At 33.8% G+C, this 15,581-nt stretch overlaps 1 protein-coding gene across 4 annotated transcripts in view; it reads right to left on the bottom strand.

Annotated features, from left to right (window-relative positions):
• Klp54D (Kinesin-like protein at 54D) overlaps nt 1–15,581 on the bottom strand; it is a 115,593-nt gene that overhangs the window by 14,302 nt on the left and 85,710 nt on the right. For all 4 annotated transcript variants that reach the window (XM_069036337.1, XM_069036339.1, XM_069036336.1 and 1 more), the window contains 4 exons: nt 10,256–10,351; nt 4,956–5,034; nt 4,683–4,901; nt 4,486–4,626 (listed from right to left, as the gene is read on the bottom strand). In XM_069036337.1, the coding sequence (XP_068892438.1) occupies nt 4,486–4,626; nt 4,683–4,901; nt 4,956–5,034; nt 10,256–10,351 (535 nt within the window). The remainder of the gene's footprint in view (nt 1–4,485; nt 4,627–4,682; nt 4,902–4,955; nt 5,035–10,255; nt 10,352–15,581) is intronic.

Raw genomic sequence — 15,581 nt, forward strand, 5'->3', positions numbered from 1 at the left:
ATTCACGATTATTTCAAATTCGGACTATCTATGAAAATCTGACATTTTAGTTGGCAGTATTGTGATTTGTCTTAATAAATCTATTTTAGGTTATAATTCAACCGAACACTGCTCCCAAGTTGTTATATTTTTTAAATAATTGAACGCACTAGGAACAATAATCGTAAAATTGTAATTGAAATGAAACATACATATTTGTAGGCAGTTCTGGGTAAATTCTTATTAACTAAATTAATGACGGAATTGACAACAATGCGAATATTTAAAAACGAAACGTCATATGACAGGACCTGACACCAATATAACAAAAAAATATCGCGGCCTCCTGCGTGTTTAAAATAATCGTGAACGGCATATAGTTGATAGACTGAGAAAAATGTTGCATTCATTGACGAGCACATCTTCTCCAAACAAGAACACGTGGTCAAAATGCTGAAGCGTGTTTAGAACTAAAGAGATGCCGTCAAGTAATTTTTGTGGATGTACATCAGGCTTTCAAAAATATGCCCACGTTTTGAATAAGCCAATTGAAAGCTGCTGTTTAAAATACACCGGCACTAGGGGGCGGTTGTATTACTACATATACAGGCTGTTTCATAAAAACGCCTCAACTTTTTTATTTATTATCCGATTTCAATGAACAAAAAAACCAAAGATATGGTTTTTCATGCGCTACGAAGTAGCCATAAAATTATTTTTTTTTGACGTTATTTTTAGTAACTAACGATAGTCAACTTTTTTTTTAATGGACACATGTAGTTTTTTAGCCTCAGTCTGGTAAAGTTTTTTTTTCTGAATCTAATGATGTATTAAAAGTTATCGTTTGGTCCATAGCTGACTGAAAAAAAAAAGCAATTTTCAATTGTGGTTCAGGTTATTATGAAATTTTCAAGTGTGCCGTGAAAAACAATTGGAATACAAATAGCAACAAATGTCAAGTGTGAGTTTGAAAATTTTCAGGTGCAATCTTGAAGAGTTTTATTATTATTTTCTTGGAAAATATTTCTATTAACTTTTTGTTTTTGACTAATTACGATTATTATTACACTCGAACATAAAATAATAGTCAAATGACTGCTATCCTGCATGACTGACAATGTTGTTATTTTATACTAATAAAAAAGTTTAAAAAAGCAGATGAAAATTTCTAAGCTGACGTTTAGATAGATGACATTTATCGTATTTGGATTCCGATTGTTTTTCACGGCACTCTTAAAAATTTTATAATAAGCTGAACCACAAAAAATTGTTTTATTTTTTTTTCAGTTAGCTATGAACCAAATGATAACTTTCAATACATCATGAGATTCAGAAAAAAAACCTTACCAGACCAAGCCTAAAAAACTACATGTGTCCATTAAAAAAAGAAAAGTTGACTATCGTTAGCTACTGAAGATAACGCCAAAAAAATAAATTTTTGGCTGTTTTGTAGCGTTTGAAAAACCATATCTTTGGTTTTTTTGTTCATTGAAATCGGGTAATAAATAAAAAAGTTATGGGTTGAGGCGTTTTTCATCAAACAGCCTGTATCTGTTCGTTGTCCCAACAATAGCTCAAGTACTGGCCTGAGTTTTCAATTCAATAACTGTACTTATCACTTTTGAAATAATTACTTGAAAAAATGATGAATAAAATGTTACTTGAATAATGTGCATCTGTTTTTTCACTACTAGTCTCAGAAGCCGTCATTATTCACTCTTGTATCGACCCCAGAAGTAGAAATTTCTCTCCCAAGGTTAATAAGTTTTTATTATTACTGACTAATGCTCGAGACAGGAATGAAACACATTCCCACCGAGGTTTGTATACTATTTTATTCGGAATCATTACATTTTTAGCAAATAAACAATTAATTTGATGCAGTTTCATTTCTACTGTTTTTCGACTTTCAGTAAGTACGCCACTGGAAAAACCTTATAACAGGGCGGAAAGTGGCCTATTACTGACCAAGAGAGGGAAGTAAAGATAAAAAGAAATGGTTAACTTTCCGCCCACTTATAAGGTTAGGAATGTGCATAGTACAGTAAAGTAGGCGTTTTTGGCCCGCGGAGTGAGATTAGAGCCCGAGGTGAAGCCAAGGGCTCTAACACGATAAGGGCCAAAAATGCCCTTTACGCCTGTCGTACATACAAAATTTTTTTGCACGAGACATTGCTAATACATTCCTAAATGAAAAAAGAAAATGCATTTGGGACGATACAATAGCACCCGGGCTCCGTCTTGGAAGGTCCTGTATATCCATAGTAATAAAACAATGGTTCTGTTATTTATAAATTTAAATGAAAACTACAATTAAATCGTGAAAGTTTCAGTTTATTTCAGTGGAGGCTCGTGACTCCTGGACAAAGGAGGGCTCTGTCACATGTATACATGAGATATAATCCCGTGTGAGCAACAATTACTGATGGAGTTGGCAATACGTATATTCGGGTGACTTTTATGTCATGTTCCAACGAGAAAACCATTTTATTAATAAAAGATTACAAAAACCAAGACTTTTAAATTTAAAATGTATACCAGCTGTCAATAACGTCAATAAAACTAACCGAAATAAGAACAATTCTCAGTCTTGCAGATTTCATGTAAAATATTTTATTGCCAACTGAAACAGTTATTGTTGCTCACCTTGCTGCAGTATATTATGTTATGATGAGAAGCAAAAAATGGAGTTTTATGTGCTGCGGCTAGTAGATTGACTGCCGAACGCGGTGAAGCAGACAAACCAGCCAGAGCACATTAGTTATTTAGTATACGAGTTTTATAAGACACCATTTTGTAGCACGCGTTTTTTAGAGCACGAGGAGCGCAGCGACGAGTGCTATAAAGCAAACAAGTGCAACAAAATGGCTTATAAAACGAGTATAATACAATATTTTTTCTATTTTGCCCCTTAAATTTAAAAAAAAGTTCAAAACATAATGCTAGGAAAATTATATTTGGCAAATATAAGGGTTGGTAACGCTATGAGTCACTGCCAACATTAAAAATTTAAGCGCGTATCGAAAAGAGCTCCTTTTCGAAACCCGTTTGAGTGTTATACTGACTGTGTTATAGGTGTAAAATAGAAAAAAAAAACATTCTTGCTCCGAATAACTTATACTAAGTATTTTTTCTTCAAACCTTCATAACAAATTATTTAAGAAATGTTAAGAAACTAGGTGTTGGGTGATTCAGAATGATTGTGGATAAGTATGGCAACTATGTACGAAAATGTATGTGGCAACTGTGCGGGTAGGATGGAGTTGACATTTCGGTGACAATTCATAGTCGTCCAGTTTTGAAAATTGTCAAATCAATGTGCATTTCGAATCTATGTGATTGCTTCTTCGAAGTTATCTATGGCAATTTGAGTTCTTATTCTTATTAATTCGGTGGATAAATGCAGCTTATTTTTTGTATTGTTTCTGTTCATGAACAATATTTAAATTCGGCACTGGTCGACCGCTGTTTTTTAAATAAATTTTCGACTCATAGTCAATGCACCAGCATTCAGTTTTTTTAAATCACTTACTTTAATTTTATCAACGTTAAAAAAGTACGTATAAATACTGCCGACATGCGTCGAAATCTCGTTTGAAACGAAGGCTGTGAATGCTGGGCGCCGACTTTTGCCTGCCAGAAATCGTCTTTTGCAACATGACGTTGTCATGGCAACGCAACTCGACGCTGCGTTCCATTGATACAGAATACGTGATCGAGAGCTCCGAGTTGGCCGCCGAAAGAGGAGAGAGAATGAATAATATGAAACCCTCGATGAAACCTATACCTACTTATACCACTGACGGAGTTAGATTACTACAACCTTTGCACACGATAAATTTATATTGACATAAATTAAATAAGTTAATCAACAAATTCAATATCTTTAATAAAAAATTGAACACATTAAAAAAATTTTTTCCTTATTTCCCTATTTCTGGGAGGGCGGCGCCCCAGAGCCCCTCCTCACGAGCCGCCACTGGTTTATTTGTGTAAATAACGCAGCTTAATTATGTTACAAGGCGAAGAAAATAATAGCTGCTGTACACCATCCGATGTGGCAAAAGCTGCAAATTCAGCAGCCTTGAACTTATTGCCTTTAATGTCAACGAAAATTTATAAAAAGGCATATGGCCCTAGGGCTGAAAACCGGCCCTAGGGTTGAAAAGTGCTATTTTACGCCCGCTAACAGCGTCTTAAAATTCAATTTCACGCCCGCTCGTGCAAAAAATATGTTTATTGTCTCGAGCATTACTTGTAGTTCACCTCGGCTACGCCTTGGTAAACTATCTTAGCTCTCGACAGGAATGAAACACTTCCCACCTCGGTATGTAATCTACTATTTCTACCTTGGTGTATAACATACTATTCTATTGACCACGTATTTTATAGAGAAAAGCGTATTTTATAGGAAACATAACGAGTGAGCTCAAATGCACCATAGAAACAGTAAGATATTAGTGTTAGAAAAAAATGTTAAGTCAACAGGTCTGTTTGTTTTCTTACCTTCTCGTTATAAATTTCTAAATAACTCGCTTTGAGTATAAAATGAACATCTGCCTTTTCCTGAATTAGTTGGAATAAATAAAGAAATGATCGAAACACTAAACCATGTTTGTCACTAAAAGGAGCTGGTCGAACTCCGAACTGCAACAGATTTATATTGCAGAAGTATAATTAAATGAAAGCACGTTGTAACATACAAGACCTGGAGGACCTGTTAGAGTATGTGTTTTACCACTCCCAGTTTGCCCATAACAAAAGCACGTGCATCGAAAACCTTCTAGGGCCATTTCTATTAATCTTTTCATACCGGAAAATTGTAATACATCCTCTTGAGTGGCTGCTGGTTCAAAAACCACATTATAAGAAAAAAGTTTAGGTTTTTGGCCCCCACTAGGACCACCAGGTATACCATCAACCTAAATTATAAGTAATAATCATAATACCACAACTAGTTAACAGATGCTAATTACCAAAACTTGCCCATTTCCTGGAAACTGTATCACAGATGTATCTCCTGACTTTTTCTCACGATTATTAAGTGGTCGGACTCTAAAGAAAATTGGTAAATAAATGATCACAAAAGAAGGTTGTAAATATGTATAACATGGGTCTCCGCATAAAAAGTTCGGATGGATAGTGTCCAAAACACAAATTTTAGGATGTGAGTCAACTCATATGGGGACAGTACAGCTGTCATGTCATTACTCCCACCCACCCCTATATGTATTAAAATTTTAAATGACACTATTTTTCAATGACCAATTATGAATGAAGACGTCTTTTTTAGGGCGTCTGTACAAAATAATTGTTATCTTATAAAGTGCAGTTTTTGAGATATACAGGGTTTTTGTTATTAAGGCTGTATGACACGATCCTAAATTTTGTAGAAAATTTGTTATAAAATGAGAGAGACCCTCGATCAGGATCATAGTCTGTCTTTGTCATTTTTACAGAATTTTCTGTGAAATTTAGTATCTTGTCACACTAGCTTTACAAATGATTGTAGTCCAAGTAGGCGTAAAAACTGAATGTAAAATCTACGAAATGATGTGAATAAGTGAGTACTATGGCGAACAAAAAATTTTGGCCGTCACTTTTTTGACATTCAAGTAAAGTGTAAATAAACCTTTAGGAATCGTAACCCCACTTTGGATTCTTGTCATTTTGACCATCAATTTAAACTGTTTGAAGCTCAAATATTCCAAAAATCCGATATGAATGAACAAAATTAGAGCAATCATACATAGATAACCTGAGGTAAACGTTCTGTGTAGTAGAAATGACAAAATAATTTTGAGTTTTGAAATTTACCACCCAAAAAATAACGTTCATAATCAAGACGGTAATCATGATGACAATAAAGTACGGATTACAATTTTTTTTTTGAATTGACAGACTAACAGGCCTATTGTGTAAGACACTTGGTTAAAAGTTAAACGTTAAAACAACGGTTAAAATATTTTAACCCATTGCGCTATTCTCTAAGCCAAAATTTTAACCAAAAGTTGTTAAAATTTAACTCAAATTGCTAATTTTTAGCGGGTGGTCATACCCAGCCGTTAAAAATTAACTTACGTCAAAACGGTCCCAAATTATAATGGCATTCGCAATGAATATTCTTTTGGTGCATGAACTGGAATGAAGGCGACAAATGTACTCGTAAGTAAAGTTTTCGACAAATCAAATCTGTCAATTCCATAAATTTTTCTCAATTCTTAAGGGTAATTTTGCCACCGGCGGTAAAAAATGAATCACCCTGTACAGCTTTCTCATTGTAGTTTGAGCTGTAAGAACCAGATGCGCAGTGGTCTTACAGCCCCTTCACTAATTTTGTCGATTTCTTTGCCGCTTCCAGGACCCCTTTATCTGACCTTTTTATTCAACTTTGCGCATCCCTCACAGCTCAAGCTACAATAGGCAAGCTGTAACATATTTGAGTTGATACCTAAAGTGCATCTTTTGATTCCTTGAGTGGTTTATTGCCGCTTAACGAGGGTTGTCGTAAAAGTGGTACCAATTACCATACTTTCATTTATACAGGGAGGGGCAAAAGTAATGCAACAATTCGATAAATCATAAACTGTTGAGTTTTGAAAAAAGAACAAAAACCGGTCGATTTTTAATTTCAATTTCACGTTTTTGAGTAGTCTGTCCCCATACCAATGTAGTCTACAACTATTAGTTGAGGTTAGGTATAATTTTGCAAATAATTATGACTGTTGTTCCTTCAGCTGACAGTGATTTGCGACGTTGCGTCTCCGGCAAATTCCTCGAATGCAGTTGCTCGAAATCAAATGCAATTGGAGTGTAATTAGTAATTATTAGTAACTACGGACTAGTCGTAATAATGACATTAAAGCCTTCAAAATATTCCTGTAAAAAATTACTTCGAAGCCATTTTTTTTTCGTATAAGCGATTTTTCTTTCTCGATTCTGTTATAATGCACTTACTAACCTTATATCCCAATTGCATATTGCATAAACTTATTGTTTTATAAAAAAAAACTGTTGCGGCCTTGGAGAAAATAATGGAATCTCAAATGCCTGCACCCGAAGATCTGTAACGGCCTTACCGCCTTACCGCAATTACAAATCCCACATCATAAATAAAACCAGTCTTCAGATTTTTAATATCGTTTGATTTAAAATCTAATTCATATTTTTCTTCGGTAATTTCGTTTATAAATGTTAGAAATGAATCTTCTTATCAATGTAAAAATCAGAAGTTAAAAATTTTGTGTAAAACTGTTTTTTTTTTTAATTTATTAAATGCAATACGGATGTGGCCTTTGCAATAACAATCCCCGCATTCCTGTGTATGATAATTTCTTTCGAGCAAAACACTTTCGAGAAACTGCCGTTCGAGGAACTTGCAATTCGAGCAAAGTCATATTCGAGCAGCTGATTTCGAGCAATTCGTCTTCGAGCAATTTACCTAGATTCGCGACGTTGCCATATGTATTTGTACGCTTCCGTGCCTGACTTCATTCTTCAAAATAACCTAGCCGCTAAAATAATGCTTTTTAACCTACCCGTTAATAATTTGTCTTACAGAATAGATTTTTGGTTATTTGTAGATAACCGGTTGTTAAAAATTAATTTATTAGCGGATGGTTAAAATTAACAGAACAGTTACAGAATAGGCCCGAATAACGGCCAAAATTTTTTGGCCGGCATAGTACTTTTCTCGAATTTAAATATCGAGACACAATTGAAAGTAAAATATTATTTCGATTATACAGGGTTATTCTAAATGATTGTAGTCCAAGTAGGCGTAAAAACTGAATGTAAAATTTATGGTTGCCGCTCCGTATAAAAAACATCAAAATGATGTGAATAAGTGTGTACACACCGTTCGCACACAAGAGTTAAATTGGGTGCAAAACAACTCAATATTTTTGGATTCAATCGTTAATTAAAAAAAAAAAAAATAAAAGTCTCATCACCGCACTTTTCATCTAAAGAATGACAGTGACAGCAACAGCATGGCCTGCTTCGACTACAATCATTTATAATAACCGTGTACAATGAGCGTCAAAAGGTTGAAATAATAGAAACATTTTCTTTGCTGTTGAGTTTTTCGAAAATAACTTGGATAGGTCAATTTTATTTTTCTAAAAGATGGGAGATCGTGGAGATGGTCAAGTGTTGGGGGAGGCGACGAGGGCGCTATTCTGGTGGCCGCTCGGCGCACTGCAACCTTGGGGCGCTACAATTCTAAAAAAAATATACTCATACGGCCAAATGTCGATATTTTAATATCATATTAAATAAATTTAATATCAACAAATTAAAAGAACGTCCAAAGTGCACAATTTCGAAACTAAAATTTCTCTCTCCTACGAAAATAAACAATCAAAGTAAATTAATAAACTGATCATTTTAGAATTCGAAACAAACGGAGTTTTGGGCTGAATTGCTCTCATTTGATCTCCGATCGTTTTTTTTTTAATTGCTCAATTGTAGCTGACCAATTATTGAAGTAAGCCTTGCGTTTGACATAGATCCATAAAAATTTAATGGGTTGAGATTGGGAGACCGCGAAGGTCACTCAATAAATCCTTTTCAGAATTCCAAATTAGGCACCAATTTAGGAGTTTCCTTAGTTTCAAAATTGTACATTTTCAACCTTGCAAGTATCTTATTGAAGAATTATTTTTTTGTGGAAATTTAGACGTAAACTTAGACTTTGACTACCACCGTGTGGTGGCTTTGACTTTATTTTTTAAAAGACATCAACATCGTAAATTAAGTTGGTTAGACAAAGATAGCGACAAAGATCAAAACCAATTTGATGAACTTTTCAATTGAACACGTGTTAGCTAATTACATAAAACGACTCATTTGGTAAAAATTGGGAGGCAAAAAATCTCGAAAAATGTAAAGAAAGTTTAATACTCGTAAATTGGGGAGTTCTTCGTCTTCTCCTGGTTAAAATTAACACACTTATTTTAGATACACCCTGTATAATTTGATTGAAGTTAGGCCATTAATTACCTAATTGTTTTAAAATTGTAACAAAAATCTTTTTTTGTTATTGTTATTCTCATAATAATAGTTGTTTATGTATTAAGGGCGTAAAGTAGGCGTTTTTGGCAAAGCCAAGGGCTCTAACACGACAAGGGCCAAAAACGCCCTTTACGCCTGTCAAACATACAATTTTTTTTGCACGAGACACTGCTAATACATTCCTAAATGAAAAAAGAAAAGGCATTTGGCACGATACAATAGCACCCGGGCTCCGTCTTGGAAGGCAGGTCCTGTATATCCATAGTAATAAAACAATGGTTCTGTTATTTATAAATTTAAATGAAAACCACAATTAAAACGTGAAAGTTTCAGTTCATTTCTAAAGGATAAAATTAATTTATTTTTAAATTTCAAAGCAACTATTTACACACTTTATTCTTATTCCTTTGTAACCTATCCCTCTTAAAACTTAAAAAGATATCCTCTTTCATAACCCGTCATTAGACCAGACAAATCCATCCGAAATTTCGTGTGGATACCCGGTATACAGGCTGTTTGATAAAAAACGCCTCAACCCGTAACTTTTTTATTTATTATCCGATTTCAATGAACAAAAAAAAAACAAAGATATGGTTTCTCATGCGCTACAAAACAGCCATAATTTTTTTTTTGCGTTATCTTCAATAGCTAACGATAGTCAACTTTTTTTTTTTAAATAGACACATAGGTTTTTTTGCATAGTCTGGTAGGGTTTTTTTTCTAAATCTAATGATGTATTAAAAGTTACCATTTCGTCGATAGCTAACTGAAAAAAAAAAAACAATTTTTAATTGCGGTTCAGCTTATTGTGAAATTTTCAAGTGTGTTGTGAAAAACAATCGGAATACAAATACATAGCAACAAATGTCAAGTGTCAGTTTGAAAATGTTCATGTGCAGTCTTGAAGTTTTTAGTTGTCTGTTGACTAAATGATAATTTTTAATACATCATTAGATTCAGAAAAAAAAGCTCTAACAGACTATGTATAAAAAACTAAATGTGTCCATTAAAAAAAAAAAAGTTGACTATCGTCAACTATTGAAGATAACACCAAAAAAATATATTTTATAGATGTTTTGTAGCGCATTGAAATCAGATAATAAATAAAAAAGTTATGGACTGAGGCGTTTTTCATCAAACAGCCTGTATAAATTATTGCATTAACAAAGCTGTCATTCACATCGACCGAGAAGTCCTTTTATTCTCACGTTAATACATTATTATTTTAAACAAATTTATAGTAGGTAACTCAAGGACTCACCTGACAACCACGTTAATATTGTCTTCGGTTTGATTGTAACTTGTAATTATTCTTTGTAGATTGTTATCATCGTCCAATCGTTCTATGCTGCCACAACTGAAAACAAATCAAACAAGCTTTAACCCATTAGTAAAAAGATCTCATTAATAGTACTTGATAGTCAATAGAGAAAACGTTAATTTCTGTTTGTTGTCATTAGCTTGAAAAGTTTTTTTTATAATTTGTTATAGATTGTAGATGTTGTTGTTGGGGACATTTGTGTATTAATTCCTAATACCTACGGGTCGGGCATCGGTATGCGCAGGCGAGAAATCTCGACTTCTGTTAAAATTGACGATATTTTATATACCTAACTACACTTCACACCAAAATCAACGCATCATTTTCAAAACGGAGTAAAACAAAATAAAGCCCAACGTTTACATGGAGCAAATCAATACACAGTGGGCCGAAAAAAACGGTACAAATTTTGTACGCTCGTATCTTGCTGAGTTATTAAGTTTTTTTTATTATACCTGAATCATAATCCCTGTTTCTGACACTAAAATGTGTGCGAAAATAGTATATTAAAGAACGAGTTTTATAAGGGTTGATTTGGCGCACGAGTTCCAGGTGTAGAAAACGACCCGTAGGGGAGTTTTGTATGGAACGAGTGCGCCAATGTCCTTATAAAAAAAGTTTTTTATGTTATTTTTTAGAATTTGCACCCTTGTTTTAATTTTTAAATAAAAAAATTAAATTTTCAAATTCTAGGGAATTTTGTATTAATTGGTAATTTAAGGTAACGGATGCAACTACATCTGCAACATATGTTAAAAAGTAGAGTTTGAACATTAATATTGGAAGTTTTTTGGTGTAAATGACAATAATACACTGAAATATTGATAAAAATTTTCTTAGAGATCTATTCAACTACGAGTGCTTTAAGAGATAGCCATAAACGACTCCAAATTGAATACAACAATAGACCTATTAGGGCCAGTTTCATAATAAACTTAAAGTCGACTTTAGCTTAAAGTGGCTTTAATGGATTGTTGCAACAATATGTTTCTATGGTAAATGGTAAACTTTAATGTTCAAGTAACTTTAGGCTGATTATGAAATTGGGGGTAAGAGACACAGATTCTAAATGGGCCTTTAAAACACTAAAGCTTTAAGGATTGCTTAGGTAACAACAAATTCACCTACATTTTGAACAATGATAAATAGACATTTATAGAAAATTTATAATAGCAACGAAACAACAATTGACCATTTATATATCAACGATTAATGACACAGATTATTTCGGAAAAGGTATTTCAATTTACTTGTTTTGTTATAATTTTCAGATTGTAGTGCAGGTATAAAAAATTATGTATGAAACACTTTTATAAGGGCCTTTAAAGCACTTGCGACGTTAAAAGTCGTACGTACTGTGGTACTCTCTGGTTGGCTAGTGTACTGGGTGGCAATCCTTTCCCAAGCACTATTTTTTCGTTTCTCCGAAACTGCATCTGTTTTTTTATTTTCTATTGCTTTTCCCATATCGCGTATGAGAGAAGCCATCAGAATTTTCTCCTTTAAACCGTAAGCGGTTTCCATTTTTTGCAAGAGAATTCAAAACAAGCTGTCACCAGGTGTAACTATGCCTGCCATGTAACCATGGCAACACCACTCAAACAAAACTAAAGTAAGACTCAAGTCTAACTTTCACGAGTTTAGCCGAAGTATTCACTATAATACGAGTACAACATACCCAAGGACTTAAATTGCCGACTATAAATACCGGCCTTAGTTGTTTTGCTTCTGATTTTCTTCAACAGTCTCTCAAGACTAAGACGTTTTTCCGCATAAGTGTGAACTGTGAATAGGTACCAAAAAGCAAATTACGAAGTCGTGAAGGTAAGACATTTATTTTCATACGTTTACAGTAAGTAATAAGCAATCTTTTCAGTACACCGCAATGGTTTTATCTCCAGAGCAAAACACCTTCATTACTTTGAAGCAACTTATGGAGGAAATAACAAACTTCTGGAACAGTATACAGGGTGTTTCTGAAATACGTGTGTTAATTTTAACCAGTGGAAGAACGCACCAAATCATGGAACTTTTCTCTATAACATTTTTACGAAAAAGCAATACAAATTGATTTAAAATTTGGAATAAATTAACTCTCAAAGTGTATACCCGCCTATGGGTAAGGGCAAAAATTTTCTGTTGTGATAGAAACAGAGCTTTGTTAAAAAGTTCCATTGTTATAGAAAAAAATAAATAATCAAAATTTAGATTCTCATGGTTACAATAAATAGAAACTAGTTAATCACACAAAACTACTCGTTTGGTAAAAAATGTGGGGCAAAAAAATCTTGGAATACTTTTACGAATTTAACAAAATGTTATAGAGAAAAGTTTCATAAATTGGCGAGTCCTTTCACTGGTTAAAATTAACACACGTATTTCAGAAACACCCTGTAGATCAGCAGATGCTGCAGAATATTTTTATGAATAAAAAGAAACAAATTAGGATATAATGGGGACCACTTTTAACAATTTCGGTACCCCAAATCTTCATTGTATGGTGTCTGCAGAAGTTAAGTTTTGATAGTTTATAATAAAAATGTGAATTGTCAGACCATTGAGTAGGTTTTAGGTACTAATTGAAACTAATCACTGATCATATTGTCTTCTTCAGACAACAGAGTGTAAATAAAAAGATATAAAATGGCATGTCTGTCCTATATACAGGGTTATTCTAAATGATTGTAGTCGAAGTAGGCGTGAAAACTGAATGTAAAATTTATGGTTGCCGCTCCACATAAAAAAACATCAAAATGATGTGAATAAGTGACTACACACCGTTCACACTCGGGAGTTAAATTGGGTGCAAAACAACTCAATATTTCTGGATTCAATCGTTAATTTAACAAAAATAAATAAAAATCTCATCACCGCACTTTTCACCTAAAAAATGACAGTGATAGCGACAAAACTGACAGTTCACATGAAAGCGGCAAAAGTGTATTAACATGGGCATGGCCTACTTCGACTACAATCATTTAGAATAACCTGTGTAACATGACGAGCCTGACCAGGTAAAAATGCAACCCAAAAGACAATTCACAAACCAATCTCGATCCCTATAACGGGTGCTTTTTTTTTTAAATTTGGCGTCGAAATAGGCGTTGAACTGTGGATTGAGAAGGTACTATACAGGGTGTTAGGGAATGGTCTCCCAAGAATTTCAGGGTGAGTTTATTTGGGAAAATGTGGTCGAAAACCTTTATACCGCTTTTGGATAAATTGAACCATTTTCTGAAAATAAAATTGTTCCCTGTTGTTTTGGGACTGCTGAAATATTGCTTTGTGCACGAAAAAATCTTGCATGTTTCGATTTAAAAATGATTGCTTGGTAACGATTTGAAATTTACTACTGTGAAAGTCTACACTTTGACTTGATCTATCTTTTATCCGTCGCCTGCAATGATTACAATACCTAGTTTACAACGCCAGAATATTCTATCGAGGACTATGCAGATATGCATTTTGTGTATGGGGAATGTAGCGGAAATGCCAATGCTGCTGTCCGAAGGTATGCTTATGTAATGACAATCGGAGGATATTTTAAGCATTTATTATGAATGTTTTCAATACCAATACAAATAAATAAAGTTACACAGAAATTAACGAATCTTATTAGGGTCAGTGCTAGATTTCAAATCACTTTAGAGGTTGATCGAGATGTGGTATCACAAATGAAGCTGCACAAATAATTTCAGTTCATTGCAGCAATAAAAGGGGACTTACCTCAAGGTTGTGGTGAATCTAGATAATTATTTAGAATTTTATCAATAAAAAATGCAGTCCTGGTAGTTTTTGCTGATCTATTATCCAAGGGAAGTATTTAAAACCGAAACGTCATTGTGACAGTAGGTACTCGATAAAATCTGACATTGTTGTTTTTGATTGCTAAGCAATTGACTTTCATTACAAAATGTTAACTATTTATTTAATTATCACAACAATAAAATGGTGCAAAAGCTCCCAAACAGTGGAGCACTATTTAAAATTTTTATTTTTAAGAAAACCATTCATGTTAGGAAAAAATGGTATTAAGGTTTTCGACCACATTTTCCCTCATAAACTCACCCTGAAATTCCTGGGGGACCATTCCCTAACACCCTGTAACGGATCACGGATCAGCTGTTTAAATCTTACGCTTTTACACCTTTTACCTTCACATTATCCGTCACAATCACAATGCGCATAAAACATATACAGCTTTTAACGTCAGCCTAATGAATGTCAAGTTCTGACAAAAAAATCTCTCTCAACAAAATATGATTTAATAACAATAATAAGCAATCATAAAAGTAATGGATCATATCGGTTCTGTCATCGTTCGAAAACCTTTTCAAATACTAAATATGAACGAAAAATGCAACGACAGATATACCTTTCAAATGAATAGAATACCTACTTGGATTCCTGATTTAATTTTTAAGGACGACCGTCAGTTCGACCACGGATACCTGGATAATCCTCCCATCCTCCCCTGGCAAGTTTAATCCCACCCTTCAGTTGGACCACGAAAGGGGTGGGTCCTAATTACGGTAATTAGGACCAGTTAAATAAATCGTCCGTCCATATAAATACCCCTCTGATTTTGTATGTTTAGTTGTTAATTTTGTCAGTTTGTGGAGACAACAGTTTGCGCTTCAGTGGTGGTGTTTTAAGTTTTCAAAATGGAACCTCAAAGTATATTAAGTGAAAAGGGTAAAAAATTGTTAGTTGTAAACAACTACAAATTTGGAAAAGCTCACGTGTTCAAATGTGTAAAAATACGTTGGCGATGTGTTCAAAGAACGTGTAGTTCTAAAATTTATACGGGGAATGATGAAACAACAATAATGGAATCTAATTTTCAACACAACCATGAAGCTGACATTACATTAAACAGACAAATCGTCAGCAATCACCTCAAAAGAAAGGCCGTGGATGATTTATATGACAGACCAACAAAGCTTCAGTGTTTATAAATATTATTTTTCTACTCATATTTTGATGTGTACTTATTGGATAATAACTACGTTCTAACCAAATGCCGAAAAGTAGGTACCCTAAATTTTGAAAAAATACTATACGATACTTGTTTTCTATGGCATTTTGTCGCATTTACTTCTTTAGGGCACTCCTCACACTCACAAGTTCATCGTGTTCTAAAACCATGCGTGTGACAAAATGTCTCCTTCCTATAGAACTCATATCATGATATTCTATTTTATTATTGACACTGTAATAACCACTAAGGTTTAATTATTATGGTATTATACTTTCTATAACCAAT

Source organism: Tenebrio molitor, chromosome 1 (genome assembly GCF_963966145.1).
Source record: "Tenebrio molitor chromosome 1, icTenMoli1.1, whole genome shotgun sequence".
Taxonomy (NCBI): Eukaryota; Metazoa; Arthropoda; class Insecta; order Coleoptera; family Tenebrionidae; genus Tenebrio; species Tenebrio molitor.